Source organism: Mus caroli, chromosome 15, assembly GCF_900094665.2.
Source record: "Mus caroli chromosome 15, CAROLI_EIJ_v1.1, whole genome shotgun sequence".
Lineage (NCBI taxonomy): Eukaryota > Metazoa > Chordata > Mammalia > Rodentia > Muridae > Mus > Mus caroli.
In genome coordinates, this window is record NC_034584.1 from 3,910,459 (window position 1) to 3,925,190 (window position 14,732).

The following is a 14,732-nucleotide window of genomic DNA, read 5'->3' on the forward strand; positions in this document are numbered from 1 at the left end:
AAACCTATCACTCCTACAGTGGCTTAATCCTTCCTTCCTGATCTTATACGAAGCCTCAAATGGGCATTGACTATTTTGTATTAAATTTGACTCTGATTCCGTGTTCTTTTGTCAAGGCCATGAACCTTATGACTAACCCAGACACTAAAACTCATCATCTGAGGGTGCATATTGGAAAAAGCTGTGATATAAAATTAAGGCAATGGAATTCTTTCATTTGCATGTTCATGGGCTCCTCAGCTCATTTGCATGCTATGTCAATGTCCTCCAAGTCTGAGGTTGTGTCAATCTGAAAAAAAATAATACCATCTCTGCTAGTATATAAACCCTATAAAGCCTAACAGACATAATTAACGAGCACCAAATGTTTAGGCATTTTATAGACTTATCCAAACAACCTTATTCTAGGTGCGATGATGCTTAAATTTCAGATGAGAAACGTAAAGAATGGAAAATGAAGCAGACCTCTGGAATCAGTCAACCGTAAAAGCTGAAGCGAGAATCCAAATGCAGATTTGTCTGATTGGAGTCTCTGTGATTCCCCTGTGTTCCACATACAGGTTGTAATGGAAGTTTATCCATTACATAACCTAATGCTTTCTTTATTTCACGACGCCAATTAGAAACCCTCAGAACATCAGCAGGGAAAGCCTTGTCACTTGAGTGCAGAGCCTCGACTTATCCCACTTTGGAAGACTAACAAGTATTGTTTACTACCAAAGAAGGTGGCTACTGAATATTTGAGGGATGGGAAACTTCAGAGCTAGGCAGTTCTGAGGGTGGTCCATGGTGCACCAAAAATCTCTCCTATCAGAGACACCCAGAAGATTCAGGGGTTGTCATCAGATCACCAGCCACTGGGGATATGACTGTCAAGACTCCTCAGTCATTCTAGACCGTCCATGGCATGCACACAACCTCTCCAAAGGCAGGATAAAGAGGAAACCTCACTGGTGAAATTCCCCCAAGCACAATGGACTCACACCTTGCATTTACCTGGGCAGAGATAAGGGACAAATATTCCAATGTCAGATTAATGTGGGGCCAACATTCAACACCGGGAAAGCAAAGAAGTCTATGAGATAGCAAGCCTCCCAGCAGAGCGAGATTTAAGTCAGCTTCCAGAAGTTTCACTGTTATCTTCTCTGTTGGCTACAGATACACCTCTACACTGCAGAGCAATAGGGTTAGACTGTTGGGTAGCTTAGGTTCATGTGTGGCTATGCCGTCCTGCTACTTCTAAGTCATCCTAAGTGGCCTGACTTCCCAGTGGAACAAAGATGACAAAGCCGTAATGAAATCATCTTTCCGAAGATGCATTGGAAAGTCATTCATGCAAACCTACGGATTGACTGACAGTGGGATCTATCCATGATATCTTAGTCCTTATCCAGCAGGCTGCTATGTCTATAAGATTATTGTTATATTTTAAGAATATAACACTGAATAAATTATCTACCATGAAGGATCCTTTCTATGATGAAAGCCAAATAGAAGAGCTTCTAGAGAACTGGTGTGGGGTGGCTGCAGTCTCAATTTGTCTCTTTAGAAAGCCATTCTTTCTTTTCCTTATTATTTTGCCTGAAGAGAACCCTAAAGTTCAACAATCAGGCTATGACAGGCTGTCCAGCAAGCCCCAGAGAGCCTCCTGTTTCCAGCTCCCCAATGCTGGGATTGTAAGTGCATGTGTGTAAGCCATGCACTCAGCTTTTAAAACATGGGCTGGCTCTGGGTTTAAAATTTCTCATGTTTATGTGACAAGGACTTTATCTTCTGAAGCATCTCCACAAACCCCCAAAATATACTCTCCAATTCAGTGGTTCTCAACCTGTGGGTCACAACCCCCAAAGATTAGCAGAAAAATACAGATATTTACGTTTACATTATGATTCATAACTGTAGCAAAATTACAGTTATGAAGAAGCAACATAAAAAATTTTATGGCTAGGGTCACCACAACATAAGGAACTATATTACGGAATCACAGCATTTGGGAGGTTGAGAATCACTTCTCTAATTCATAGGTGACTTCTATAAAGGTGATAATTTTACTTGTAAGATGTACGAATACACAGCCATATATCATTCAGCTTGAAAGGTTCTGGGTTTTGGAGGGGTCTAAGGAGACATGGATTGTCTCAAGGGGTAAGATATTTGCCAGATTAACATAGGCAGATACACAATAACATGAAAGAGGCTCTGAGGAAAGTTCAGACCCACTCAGCAAAGAGGGAACTCAGAGGGAGGTGGCACATTTTTATGCCACATGAATGGCAGGGAGCCCTGTGCATGCAACTGCAGTCAGGCTTTCTGTGAACCAGTTACAAGGACAGAAAGGAACCTAGATGAACAGATTATTTTCATTCTGGAAATCAAACCACCGTAGCTTCAGGAACTGTCAGAGTTCAACCACAATGCTGGAGCCCTGGTTATTGTAGTTCTCTCTATATTTTGGGCCTTGTTCTGAACTGATCTACATCAACTGGATTGCTTGGCTTTTAGGGTCTTTCCTTATATTGCTGTGGCTTCTGACAGATGGTAACTGCCATGGTTCAGACATGGTCTGACCGCATGCCCTTTGGTAACATGTCTTGAAATTTAATCACTACTGTGAGGCGCTGAGAGGGTGGAAATTTAATCTGAGTAGTGTTTAGAGCTGGGGCCTTTCAGATGTGCTTGGGATTAGGTAAGGTCATTAGGGGGAACATTTATACTTCAGTAAGAGTTCCTTTATTAACATAGACAGAGACAAGGATACACACACACATTCCCTCCCTTCTTTATGTCTCAAATCCTCTCTGTACCACCTCAGGAGTCTGACCAGCAAGAACATCACCAGGTGCAGCCTTAGGATCATGGGCTCGGAGCCCACATACATCTCTTTCTTTATAAGCACCCATCCTTGGCTACTTGTTTCTTTATTCATTCTGAGATACGAACAGCACACAAACACTAGGCACTTGCTTGTCAAACAAGGTTGTACTGTCACCATGAAAGTTACACTCCAGCTCGAACTCACCCACAGGTGAAAAGGCACCAGAGCTGTAGAAGGCCTGCTTCTACAAATTTGATGACACTTGTCTTTGGCCCTTTAAGGAGCTTCAAATTAGAGCATCAGCGACAATGACTGCCCTGGGTTCAGGTTCTTCCCATGTACGCAGCTAAAATGCATTTCCTGGGACCCTTGCAATTCAGCTAGGTCTATGTGACTGTGGTCTGCTCTGACACAGAAAGCCTCTCCCACTCTCCTTCCTGCTGTTCACCTCCCTCCTTGTAGGTCTGTCCTGAAGACAGTACCATGACAAGATGGAGATACTTAACGAAGGATGGTAAGATTGCCACACACAAGAGAGTCATCTGAGGGAACACCCAATCAGAAACACACACACACATTGGGCTGTGAACAAATGGAAAGTAAATGTTGTATGAGGGTAACAAACTTTGAAGCTGTTTATCCAGCAGCTGATGTTAATTGACCAGATTAACACAAGCACTTGTCGGCATGTGCTGCGACACATGACTATTCTTTATTTGTTTTGTTTTGTTTATTTCAAGACATGGCTTCTCTTTGCTTTTTTGAGACAGGGTTTTTCTGTGTAGCCTTGGCTGTCCTGGAACTCACTCTGTAGACCAGGCTGATCTTAAACTCACAGAGATGGGCCTGCCTCTGTCTCCACAGTGCTAGGATTAATGGTGGGCACCAGTAGGGCCCTTTGACGCATCACCCGTTGTAAGGGCAGGATGAACCGACCGGAAGCAGAGAAATGAGCTTGCCATCCCATGAAGAAAGCAGTGCACTGGGCTTGCTGGATTCTTACTCTATCTGTGCAAAATTAGAGCGACCCATGCAAACTTTTTAGCCAATTATGTATTCACTATGGAAAACACAGCTAACCCTGCTTAACAAATCCTGTAGTGTGAATTTGGGTCTGTTGTTTTCTGTTTTGTTTTGTTTTTGAGACAGTCTCACTACGTGGCAGCCCACTGTGGCCTGGGATTTACAAGCTTACTGCTTTCACTACCCGGTTCCTAGGACACAGACAGGCACCACCCCACACACAGTTTCTTGTGTAAATTTACCTCATATCCTATATTTCCGAGGCTGTCTTTGAGAATGGACTTCACAGTAAAATTGCTCAAATGATAACTAATCAGTCCAGGGGACATAGATGACAGCCTAGGGCACAGGTAATGCTCCACATTTAACCATGCTATGACCCTGTCACCAAGAGGTAAAAAGACACACACTCGTAGGCTAGAGTGTTGCCTTCCTCCTTGCATTTGTGCGAGCATCATCTGAACTCCCCTAGGGTAGAGACTCAAGCAATCCATACTGCCACTGTTAATATGGATGTATTTAAAAGATAAATCACAGACAGGTAGCAGGCTCCTAATTCGCAACCACCGGCCCTCTTATTTATTTCTCTGCTCACTCTAAGGATTTTGAGCAAAGGATCATGGGACCTATTCCTAAGTGTAAGATTAGATCAATAAAATTAGCCATCTGCCCAAGGAAGGCTTTAAACGCAGGTTATATTTAAGTATTATGTTCTCAACTGCCCAGATGTTACAGAGAAGTGCCTGCTGATATGACTCCTTTTGCGCAAAGTAAACTGTTAAAAGGCTAATATAAACTTATTGCACCAAGAAAAATAAATAGCATTAATGTTGTATTAAAACCGAATCAGGATTTGGGGGTGCCTTGTCAGCAAAAAAAAGCCCCAAGTGTTAAAATTTAAATGGTTCAGTATTTGCAGAGTCAGATAAGAAACCCATCTCAAGTGTCATTAGGAGAGTGAGAAGAGAGAGTGGGAAATACATGGAGATTCGAGCAGAGCCATGGGAAGGGCAGCTTTGCTGGGTCTGGCTGGTGAAGGCACCAGTAGTTAGCATGATCACTCTCAGCTGAAGCAGGCAGATTTCTTTTATCCAAATTCTTTCAGGACAGGAAGGGTTATTTATGCTTTGCACATACATGCTTTTTCAGATTGAGGAATATCTGCATATATGTAACGATGTTTGCTGAGGAGTGAGACCAGCCAAGCCAAAACACAAAACACATTTATGTTTCACAGAGGCTTCACCTATAGAGCCTAAAGGTCGTCTGTGGACTATTCTAAATAATTTTGTGTGTGAGGCTAAGTTTTATGTATTGAGTCGTCCGTGAGTTTTCCACGGGAGGCATCGTGATGGTGGGGCATCGTGACGGGAGGCATCGTGATGCTGGGGCTTTAAAAAGTTTGCGGCTGGAGTTTCAGAGTTTGGATTATGGACGTGCAGCCTGGAATATCTTATCCGTATGCAGTACCTCAGCCCTCTCAAAGCACTGCTCTGCTTCATGTCCTTTGATTTTCAAAGGAAGGTAGCAGTGAGTGGGGCTACCTAGGGGAAGAGAGGGAGATACATACATACATACATACACACACACACACACACACACACACACACATATATATATGATATTTTCCTTATTTACATTTCAAATATTATCCCCTTTCCTAGTTTTCCCTCAGAAAACCCCCATCCCCTCCCCCGTCCCTCTGCTCACCAACCCACTCACTCCCGCTTCCTGGCCCTGGCATTCCCCTATACTGGGGCATAGAGCATTCACAGGACCAAGGGCCTCAGAGAGGGCTTCTTATAGCCAATGAAATGGAAGACTCATTGCAGGAAGTTCTCCGAGCCCGGCCTGTCTTTCTGTGTCACCGACACTAACCCACACATAAGACCTAAGCTATTTCTTAGGACCTGGCCACGTTCAAACTTGGGCTGACTCCCTGTCACAGATCAAGTGTGAGAATATTCTTTCAGAAACACCTTCCCTTCTCCTAATCCTGTACAACTTCACTCGAAAGAGTTACCAGGAAAAACTCAAGCACGGCCACAAGGCTTATACTCTTGTACAGAGGTAATTCACTCAAAGAAAACGCAAGTACTTGTCAGCCTCATTTACCAAGCATAAAATCAAGGTGTGTGGCTGAGCAAATTTTTGATTCATAAATTAACTTACTTATAAAACATCAGAAATGTTTATATAGCTACAAATTAAATCACACGCAATGATGCATTGACATGTCTGGGAAAGGATAAAAAGAAATGAAATCATAAGTGCTCTCATTTGTGTGGATGCCGGTAAATATATTTGCACACATACTCTTTCAGGCTTTTCCTTCTAATCCAGATTAACAGTTTCTACAAGTTTGCCGGAAGCACCAGTCAGTCCTATGGAATATACACTACCTCATTAGTCCTCTGTGGAAGCCTATAAAGTTAACACTTACCTTAACATTGTTACTTTTTGGAAACGTAAATAAAATAAAAGGTGCATAGCTTACACAAATTTCCAAATGTCACCAAATAACCAACGTGAAAACTCAGAGCTTTGGCTCAAATTGGTCGGATATTCAAGTGTGTACGCACCTGCTCAGCCAGGAGCCACCCTTGCAAGCTAAATGAACCAGCATCATGGAGGTAAGAGAAAAACAGAGGGTGGGGGTTGACTATGTAGAACAGGGTGTGGCTGATAGTTTTTCTCAGGTCTATTCAAAGCCATCCCTCAGCAAACAAGCAGGAAAAGAAGGCATGGGTGGTTTGGCTCCAGAAAGGTGTCTTTCGGGCACCGTAAGTCCACGAGTGGCTCAGGAGACTGCTGAAGCAGGAGGAGGAGTAGCCTTTCAGAGTTAACCTGGGCTGTCTGTCAAGCCTGTCTCTTAAAGGTAATTATAACAACAGCAACCAAAGAAGAAAGAAGATAACAAATCCCCAAGCCAACCTCCAGAAATCCCAGTGAGTCTGTACACGGTTGCCTAATTAAATTGCAACTGCCCAAATGCTGCTAGCAAGCTCGCACAGTTTGATGTGGAAAAGACAAATACTGTGGATGTAGCAGGATAGAGGTATGAAGAAGGGGAGGCAGTGGAGCCCCAATTCTCCATGTGTAGACTGTGAGACACCTGTTGTCAACTCTCCTGGAGTTCTTGTCTTAAAGTTGGATGCCTGGGATGTACTCTAAAAATTCTTACTGCATAGTTGAAGGCCTCTGTACCTGCCTGCCCAGAGCCTGAGACCTGTTCCACCAAGCTCTGGAAGTATGCCCTCTGCTGGCCGTTTATGTAGTTTTTTCCACGTGAGACTCACCTCTTCAACCAATCGTTCAGCATGAAGACAGTATCCCTTGGTTTATCTCAGGACAAAGAAACCACATTTTGGGTCCTTCTTCAGAAGAGAGGTCTACACGAGTGAACTCAAAACTAGCTTTGAGAAGTTTTACCTACAGCCTGCGCCTTAGGTTCTGCTAGCTATATTTCCTCAATTCCCAACCCCCCTTTTCTTTTCTGACAGAATTTATAGGTGATTCCTAGTATATGCAGCCTGACATTTGGTGTTCATTAAGAAGCAAAGGCTTAGCTATCTCAGTCAGCTGCCATCGAGATGTCATGATGGAGGGGTGGTGGCATATACTTAGGGCCAAAAAAGTTGGGAGGTAGAGGAAGCCTGAGATGCCTGAGACCCACTCTCACTGAACCAACCAACCAACCAACCAACCAACCAACCAACCAAAAGCATATGATAGCATTCATGGAAAATACTAGAAACCTACTGAACCTCAGTAAGTAGGGTACGGAAATACAAGACACCCACAGGACAAACCATGTGGCGAGTGCGTGAAACCCATCATAGCCTCAGACATATCGGACTTGACTTTCATAAATCCAGATTGGAATCACTGAATGCCTTCAGACCATATTACCACACCAAGGGCACCAGAACAGAAGAAAAACTACAGACTACTATCTCCCCCAAAGAATTCTAAGGTTATTAAACTCTTAGCCCTGGGGGTGGGGATGTATGTTGTTTCGGGCCAAGTCACTCTTCCTCAGGGAAAGTACTGCCTTGCATCAAACCACATCTAACCCTGACCTTGATTTCTCTCCTTTGTTTTGATCACAGGGATGGAGGAAGAGTTAAAGACAAAAGAAAAAAACAAGTAGAAAGAAGTGTCTCTCTGTATTATTAGACGTGATAAAGACATTCACGGAAAGGGAGGAGAGCAGATGCAGTGCAGAGTCAGAGGGTTCTTCTGCCATGATCCTTGAAGTTCATGGAGCATTGCCAGCTTACCACTGCTAGATACCATACATGCATGTGAGCGCACACATGTGTGCATGGGATGCATCCCTGTATGGTGCTATCTATCTATTATCCATCTACCTAGACACACAGAGAAAGGGGAGAGGCTCCCAAGAACCAGTACAACCTCACTGTGATGGAATAGAGTTGGCTAAAAAAAAAAAAAAAAAGGGGGGGGGGGTAGGCATCCAGAAAAGACAAGACCCCCACATACAAATCGCATGGAAAAGATCTATAATATGAATTCTAAGTAAGAATATTACAATCCCCTGAGAGCTTGATGAGGGTGGCAATCGAGAAGTTGGCTAGATGATCCCCGATGTGTTAGCCTTCTGTTGTCACCCAGCAGCTGCAGAAACCACCTAAAGGGACCTGTATTCTTAATCTTCCACCAACAAGGTAGCTGCCAGCGAGCTAACTCTACTCTTCCAGGACTTTGGTTTTCTTGCTTGATATATATATATATGTGTGTGTGTGTGTGTGTGTGTGTGTGTGTGTGTGTGTGTGTGTGCCTGTGTATTTCTAGATCTTCATTTTAATCAAATTATGTGGAAGAGAAATATGGAGGCAATGGAAAGAAAAAAGATTGAGAGGCTGTGCTACATTAAAAATGACTGTGGAGAAAGTCGGTCACTCCAGGAAATCTTTGAACTCTGGATCCTGCTTTTCCTTCTCCCACTGGCCTTGGGACCTCAGGCAAAAAGGAAAGGTCACAGAGGAAAAGAAGCACACACACATACACACACACACACACACACACACTACTCTACCTCATGCAAAAAAAGTGGCTCAAAACAATTTGTCAAATTAAATGAAAATTTAAAATCTTCTAGAAAAGGAAGAACATTTTTGTAGTCATGGGTAGAGTTGTCTGAAAAAGAATAATCACTAAAAAGAGATAAATCGGGTATGTCCAAGATCTTTTAATTTTCTTTTTGAAAGATAACATTAAGAAAACAAAGGAAAGGGCTGAAGAGATAGCTTAGTCAGGGAAGTGTTTGCCTCAAAAGCACGAAGACCCTAATTCAATCTCTGGAACCCATGGCAAACTTCTGGCTATAGTGACATAGATTAGTAATCTCAATGTTGGGGAAAGAAGACAGGGGGGCCCTTAAGGCTCATTGGCCAGCAAGTCTAGCCTAATTAGTTAGCTCCAGACCAATATGAGACCTTTGTCAAAGGGGGTGGATAGGTTAAAAAAGAATAACATTTTGAGGTTGTCTTCTGACCTATATGTGTACTCACTGCCACACACCTGAGTGTGTGGCACACACACATACACACAGCCAGTAAAATGAGCAAATTGCATCTAGGAAGCTGATGCTTTCAAAGCACATATCTAATAAAGAGCTGCATTCAAAAAAATTTAAAAATTCAGTAAGAAAACTGAATTTTTTTTCTTCAGAAGAAGTCAAAAGATTCAAAGAAACTTGAGAGGCAAATGACACATTGAAAAAAAAAGTTCAATATCATTTGTCATGAAGGAAACAAAAAATTAAAACTATGATGAGATATATCATTATACATCCATTAGAAGCCTTAAACCAAACAAGAACAAAGAAACAGAGAAATGACAAAGAAATGGTTGGCTTTAATTTCCAACTTGACACAACTAGGACGGCCCAGGGAAAGAGTATCAATCAGTAGGGGATTGTCAGCATTGATTTGGCCTGTGGTAATTATCTTAAGGTGACTGATGAGGAGAGGCCCACTGTGGGCAGCACCATTCTCTACTCAGGGGCATCATGACCACATAACAGCAGTGAAATCATTGAGCACAAGCCAGCCAGCAAGCAAGCGAGCTCTCATGTATTTACTCTCTGCTCTTGACTGGATGTGACACAAGAGGCTGCTTCAAATTCCTGTCACTTCCAGTGATGGATTCCAACATGGAACTGTGAACTAAACCCATCTTCCCATAGGTTTCTTTTTGTCAGTCAGGTTTTGGTTTTAACATTTTTTTTGTTTGTTTGTTTCTTCACAGCTGCAGAGATGAAAGGAAAACATGTACGAAATGCCTTGGGGAATCCAGGATGATTAGAACTTCCATACATTGCCCCTAGGAATGTGAAACAGTACAACCATTCTGAGAAACAATTCAGTGCTTTCTTGGAAAGTTCAGTCTACTGGAAGAAATGATCCTCATGTGTTCATTACCAAGAGAAGTAAAAGTATATCCACACAGAGGCATGTATAGAGCTGTGTGTAGCAGCCCCGTTCACCACAGCCTGAAGCTGAAAACACCTAAAGAGCCAGGGAACAGTTAAACACACTTCGGTCATCTATACAAAGGACTACTACTAACCAATAACAAGGGGACAAAAACAGCTAAGTGCCACGACACATGGGTTCATCCTGAAAGTGTTGTGCTGGATGTGAGAAGGCACACACAAACTATGAGAGATTCTAGAAGATTCAAAAGTATAGGGTCAGAAATCAGATCACCAGCTGCCAAGGGCTGTAACAGGGTAGATCTTCTATTATGAAACACAAGATTATATTCTCAAGTAAAGAAAATTGTCCATTTATTTCAATACAAACATCTGCAAGAGGGGAATTAGCCCCTCGGCAGGGAGAACACAGGCCCCTTAGGTGGTGACGGCTAGCTGAGGCCCAGAAGCTGAGGCTGTCCTCACTGATAGTGTTTGTTAGAACTTATCAAGCAATCTCTGAAAAGGAAGATTTTTCATAAACGTCTTCATTTCGATAAAGCTACCTAGAAAAGACCCATAATGAAGGCCAGGTTGACAGATCTATCTGTGGACTACAGATGGCTTCTTTCCCTCCTGTCCACAGTTGTTGGAATTTTCCCTCCCTTCGCTCTGGAATCCCTGCTGTGAACCAGAAACAAGAGGCTAACTGGTATTGGGAACAGGGGTGTCTTCACTCTAGCCCAGCTCAGCTTTTGACCTTAACGTGAACAAATCACTAAGTCCCTCTCAATCCCTCAATCCTGTTGCAAAGTGAAGAGTTTGCACTTGCTTCCAGTTTGTGGAGAACAGGAACAAAACTTGTTCAACCCACTGTTTACACAGAGTGGAGGCCTGCAGAGGTGTCCCCCAAGCATTAAACCCCATGAGTCTAACAAAGAAAGTAAGCAGTTCTTCATTCCTCTGTGAAGCTACATACACTATTTATGGATGAGGTCTGGGGAGAGTAGGTTCTTGTACCCTACATCAGTAGACTAGGTACTTTTTTGTTTGGAGGTGACATGGGTCTCCTATACAAAATAACAAGGGGAGGCCCTCCACCTAGGTTACAGGGCTCTCTGTCCCTGGGGAACTCAACCTTGAAAACACTCAAGGCTACATAGTTCTGCAAATGAGACAGCTCAGGAGTGGGATTTTTGTGCCAAATACCAGAGCCTAAATTCCCATTCGACCATTTAGCCTCTGTGTGGCCTCCGGTAAGATATTGAGCTCCACTAAGCCACGGTTTCCCCCTTAGTAAAACAAAGAAACAAGCAGCATGCAGCTCACAAGGCTGCTGGCTTGATTAAAAGAATCAGTATGTGTCAAGTTCTCAGAACAGTGTAACAAGCACTTAATTAGTGCCGGTTACTATTATTTAATTTGACTTAATTTGAGCACTGCTGTGGCAACTCTTGCAAGTCCTGACAGCTGTGGAGCTTTCTTTCCTAATGGTCAGTGCCAGAGGTGCTACACCTTGGGGTGAAGGGGCAAGGTGTTCTTTTCTACCTGTCTCTTTCTAAAAGAAAGGATGGAACCTTTGGGTTAATTGGAATCCAAGACTTTGAAACTAAACTGTACTTATCAAAAGTCGATTGTGCAGAGTAAGGAGGAATAGATAAACAGGACACACTGCTTTGCAATGACTGTGTGGTGGCCACACCACCTTCAAAGTACTGCACACAGCTAATTTCTATCGGGGCGGAAACAAGGTACAAAGTCCCTCCCATATGGACTGGAGTGGGACTTGCGGGTGTCTGGGGAAGATTACAAATGAGCTCCTTGCTGTTCGCATCAGAGCCAACTGGGGCAGTTTTTAATCTGGACCAATTTTACGGATCAAAAAACTAGTCTTTCCATGGGATGTAAATGAGCCCACAAGGAAAATTTGCCCTGAAGTTTATGAAGTAGCTGTCATATTCATCCAAACAGCTTTCCAACCTAAAATCCATTGTCTGGATAAAATTATGAAGTAACTGTTTTTAAAAAAGCCTTTCTTAGGCTAAAGATGATCTAAATAGTCCTTCTGCCTTGATGAGGCCAAAAACATCTAAAAGGAAGTTTTCAAAATCACTGCTCCCACCCACCCACCCCAATACTTCAAGTAAAGGCAAAGAAAGCAACAGGAGCTATTGTTGATGTGAATATCTGAACAAGATGCTGAGTGGACCAGGCAGAAATGTTTTTTAAAGAGGAAGGACCAAAAACAATACAAAATGAAGAGGCAAATGGGGGAAAACATGTATGCAATTATATACAGCAGGTTTTACATCCTGCTTCAATGGATTGAAGTCTACCCTCAAAGAACCCTGCATATGTTGCACAGGCTAAGATCCACAGACCTATGCATGTGCTATTCAAACGTGGTTAGATGGTTTTGTGTGCAGAAACCTACAGAGGGCCAGCGGCCATAGTATGGTTTTCTTGAGCAAGAAAGTTCAAAGGCTCCTCTGATTGAGATTCTGGAAGGTGTATGAAGATGCAAGAAGACAATTTAATATGATTCTACCTTGGGTGGCTGCTGTTGCCTCCCCAGTGAACTGGACAGTGTGCTGACAGATTTGTTCTGAATCTGAATGTGTTGTGGAAGCTGAGAACGGACCTCAGTGTTAAATCAGGTAAGGGGTACAGATGATCACAGACAGAGCCTGAAGACTGAGATATCTCCTAGGATCAAAGGCAACTGTCCCAAACTCCAGACAGATCCTGGAGCAGGAAGAAATATTTGAACATGCAGATGGGAACCTGCCAAGATTATTTTCTTTGCACTCTGATAAATTTTCCTGGTTTGCCTCCTTCTTGTAGAAACATTTGAGAGGGCAGACTCCACTTTCTTGTAGAAACATTTGGGAAGGCAGACTCCACTTTCTGTGAGGTTTTGCAGGCTGAATTAAAACAGTTAGATTGTTTTCCATTGTTCAGAAGACATAATTAATCCCATAAGACAACCCCCACTTGTAAAGTAAGCTAAGAAAAAGCTTTTTCACAATTCTAAATATGGTCCGGGCCAACAAAGAATAAAAATCGTTACCCAGAAGCAACGCTAGGAACTTTATTATTTAAACTGTTCTACTTTCCCTCATGACACAGACAAATCAATGTTGATAAAAACATACTTTTTACCTAGAAGAAATGTGAGTTTTTGTGGTGTTGCCTTCTCTCCGATCCTTTGTACTAGCTAGCCTACAGAGCATATATATCTTTGTTTGAACAGCAGTGCTAAGACAGGAGTTTAAAAAGAGATCAGGTTAACCCACTGTGGGCTGCTTTCTGCACAAACAGCCCGGGGCTGCAAGAGAATCCCAACAACAGAGAAAGTGCAGGTCCCTACCCAGTGCTTAGACAGGACCAGAGCCAGGAAGGGGGGCTCCCGGCAAACCTTCAGACACTCAACAGGAAATGGCTGGGCTCTAGGCAGTATGAATCCAATAAGATGTTCAAAGAAGCAGGAGGAGCTGTTGAAAGTCCTCTGCGCTCTCTCAGTCCTGTGTAACCGAGACAGAACGATAGCTGCCCGCCCACCCCCCCCACCCCCCAACTTTTCGCAGTCTGTGGTTCCACACAGAACCCACCACCTCAGCTAGCTCTGGAAAACAAATCGTTTCTTTTAACAAACAATATCCCTGGGACTGCCTGGGCTGGGGGAGGGCGAGGCTCGTGCCTCGGCTGAGCTCTGAGCAGAGGCTAGGCAGCCTGAGCCCACTCCGGTGAGCAGAGAGCGGCTGCCAGCTCTGCGAACCCCACCAAAGGCCGGGACCGGGGTGCTCCGGGCACCACGGCTCCGGGCGCACTGAGCGCTTTACCTGATTTTCGCAGAGCCGTTCGGAGTGACACGGCGCCGGGTGGGAGGCTGCAGGCCAGGAGCAAGAAATGGAGCGAGAAGGTTGAGATTAAATCCATCTCACCGACGGTGTCTGCAAAGTTTCCCCAAGTCCCGGGCGCGCAGGGAAAGGGCGTCTCCTGGGGGACGCGGGGAACGCCAGTGACGCGAGGATGAGAAGGTGGGAGACCCAGGGAGCTGAACCAGGAGCCACTCGGGAGTCCGAGGAGGCAAGGCAGCAGTTGGGAAGCTGGCGTGCTGGAGCGGAGCGGGCTCGCAGCGGCAAGGCTTTTCGGGGCTGGGGAGTGGACGCTGAGAGCCGAGGGGAGGGACGCACTGGCCGCCGGAGGGAGGGCGGCTCGACCCGCAGGAGATGGAATTACAATCTAGTGGAAGAACGAGGGGCAGGGTCTGAATCAATTCACTCCGCGCCCACCTCCGGCGCAGACAGCCCCCAGCTCAGCCCTTCCCCGCGGGTGACCTAGATTGGGGGCCGGGGTGGGACCGACTTCGACACTCGCCCAGTGTTCCTTGACTCAGACTGCGGGCCCAGGGTCCTTGGCTGGATCCTAACCCTGAACTTTTGGTTTGGT

At 44.2% G+C, this 14,732-nt stretch overlaps 1 protein-coding gene across 2 annotated transcripts in view; it reads right to left on the minus strand.

Annotated features, from left to right (window-relative positions):
• The window catches only part of Egflam (EGF like, fibronectin type III and laminin G domains), a 177,763-nt gene extending 163,244 nt beyond the window's left edge, over nucleotides 1–14,519 (minus strand). For both annotated transcript variants that reach the window (XM_021183287.1, XM_021183286.1), the window contains exon 1: nucleotides 14,123–14,519. In XM_021183287.1, the coding sequence (XP_021038946.1) occupies nucleotides 14,123–14,219 (97 nt within the window). In that variant the 5' untranslated portion in view covers nucleotides 14,220–14,519. The remainder of the gene's footprint in view (nucleotides 1–14,122) is intronic.
• Nucleotides 14,520–14,732: the final 213 nt, after the last annotated feature.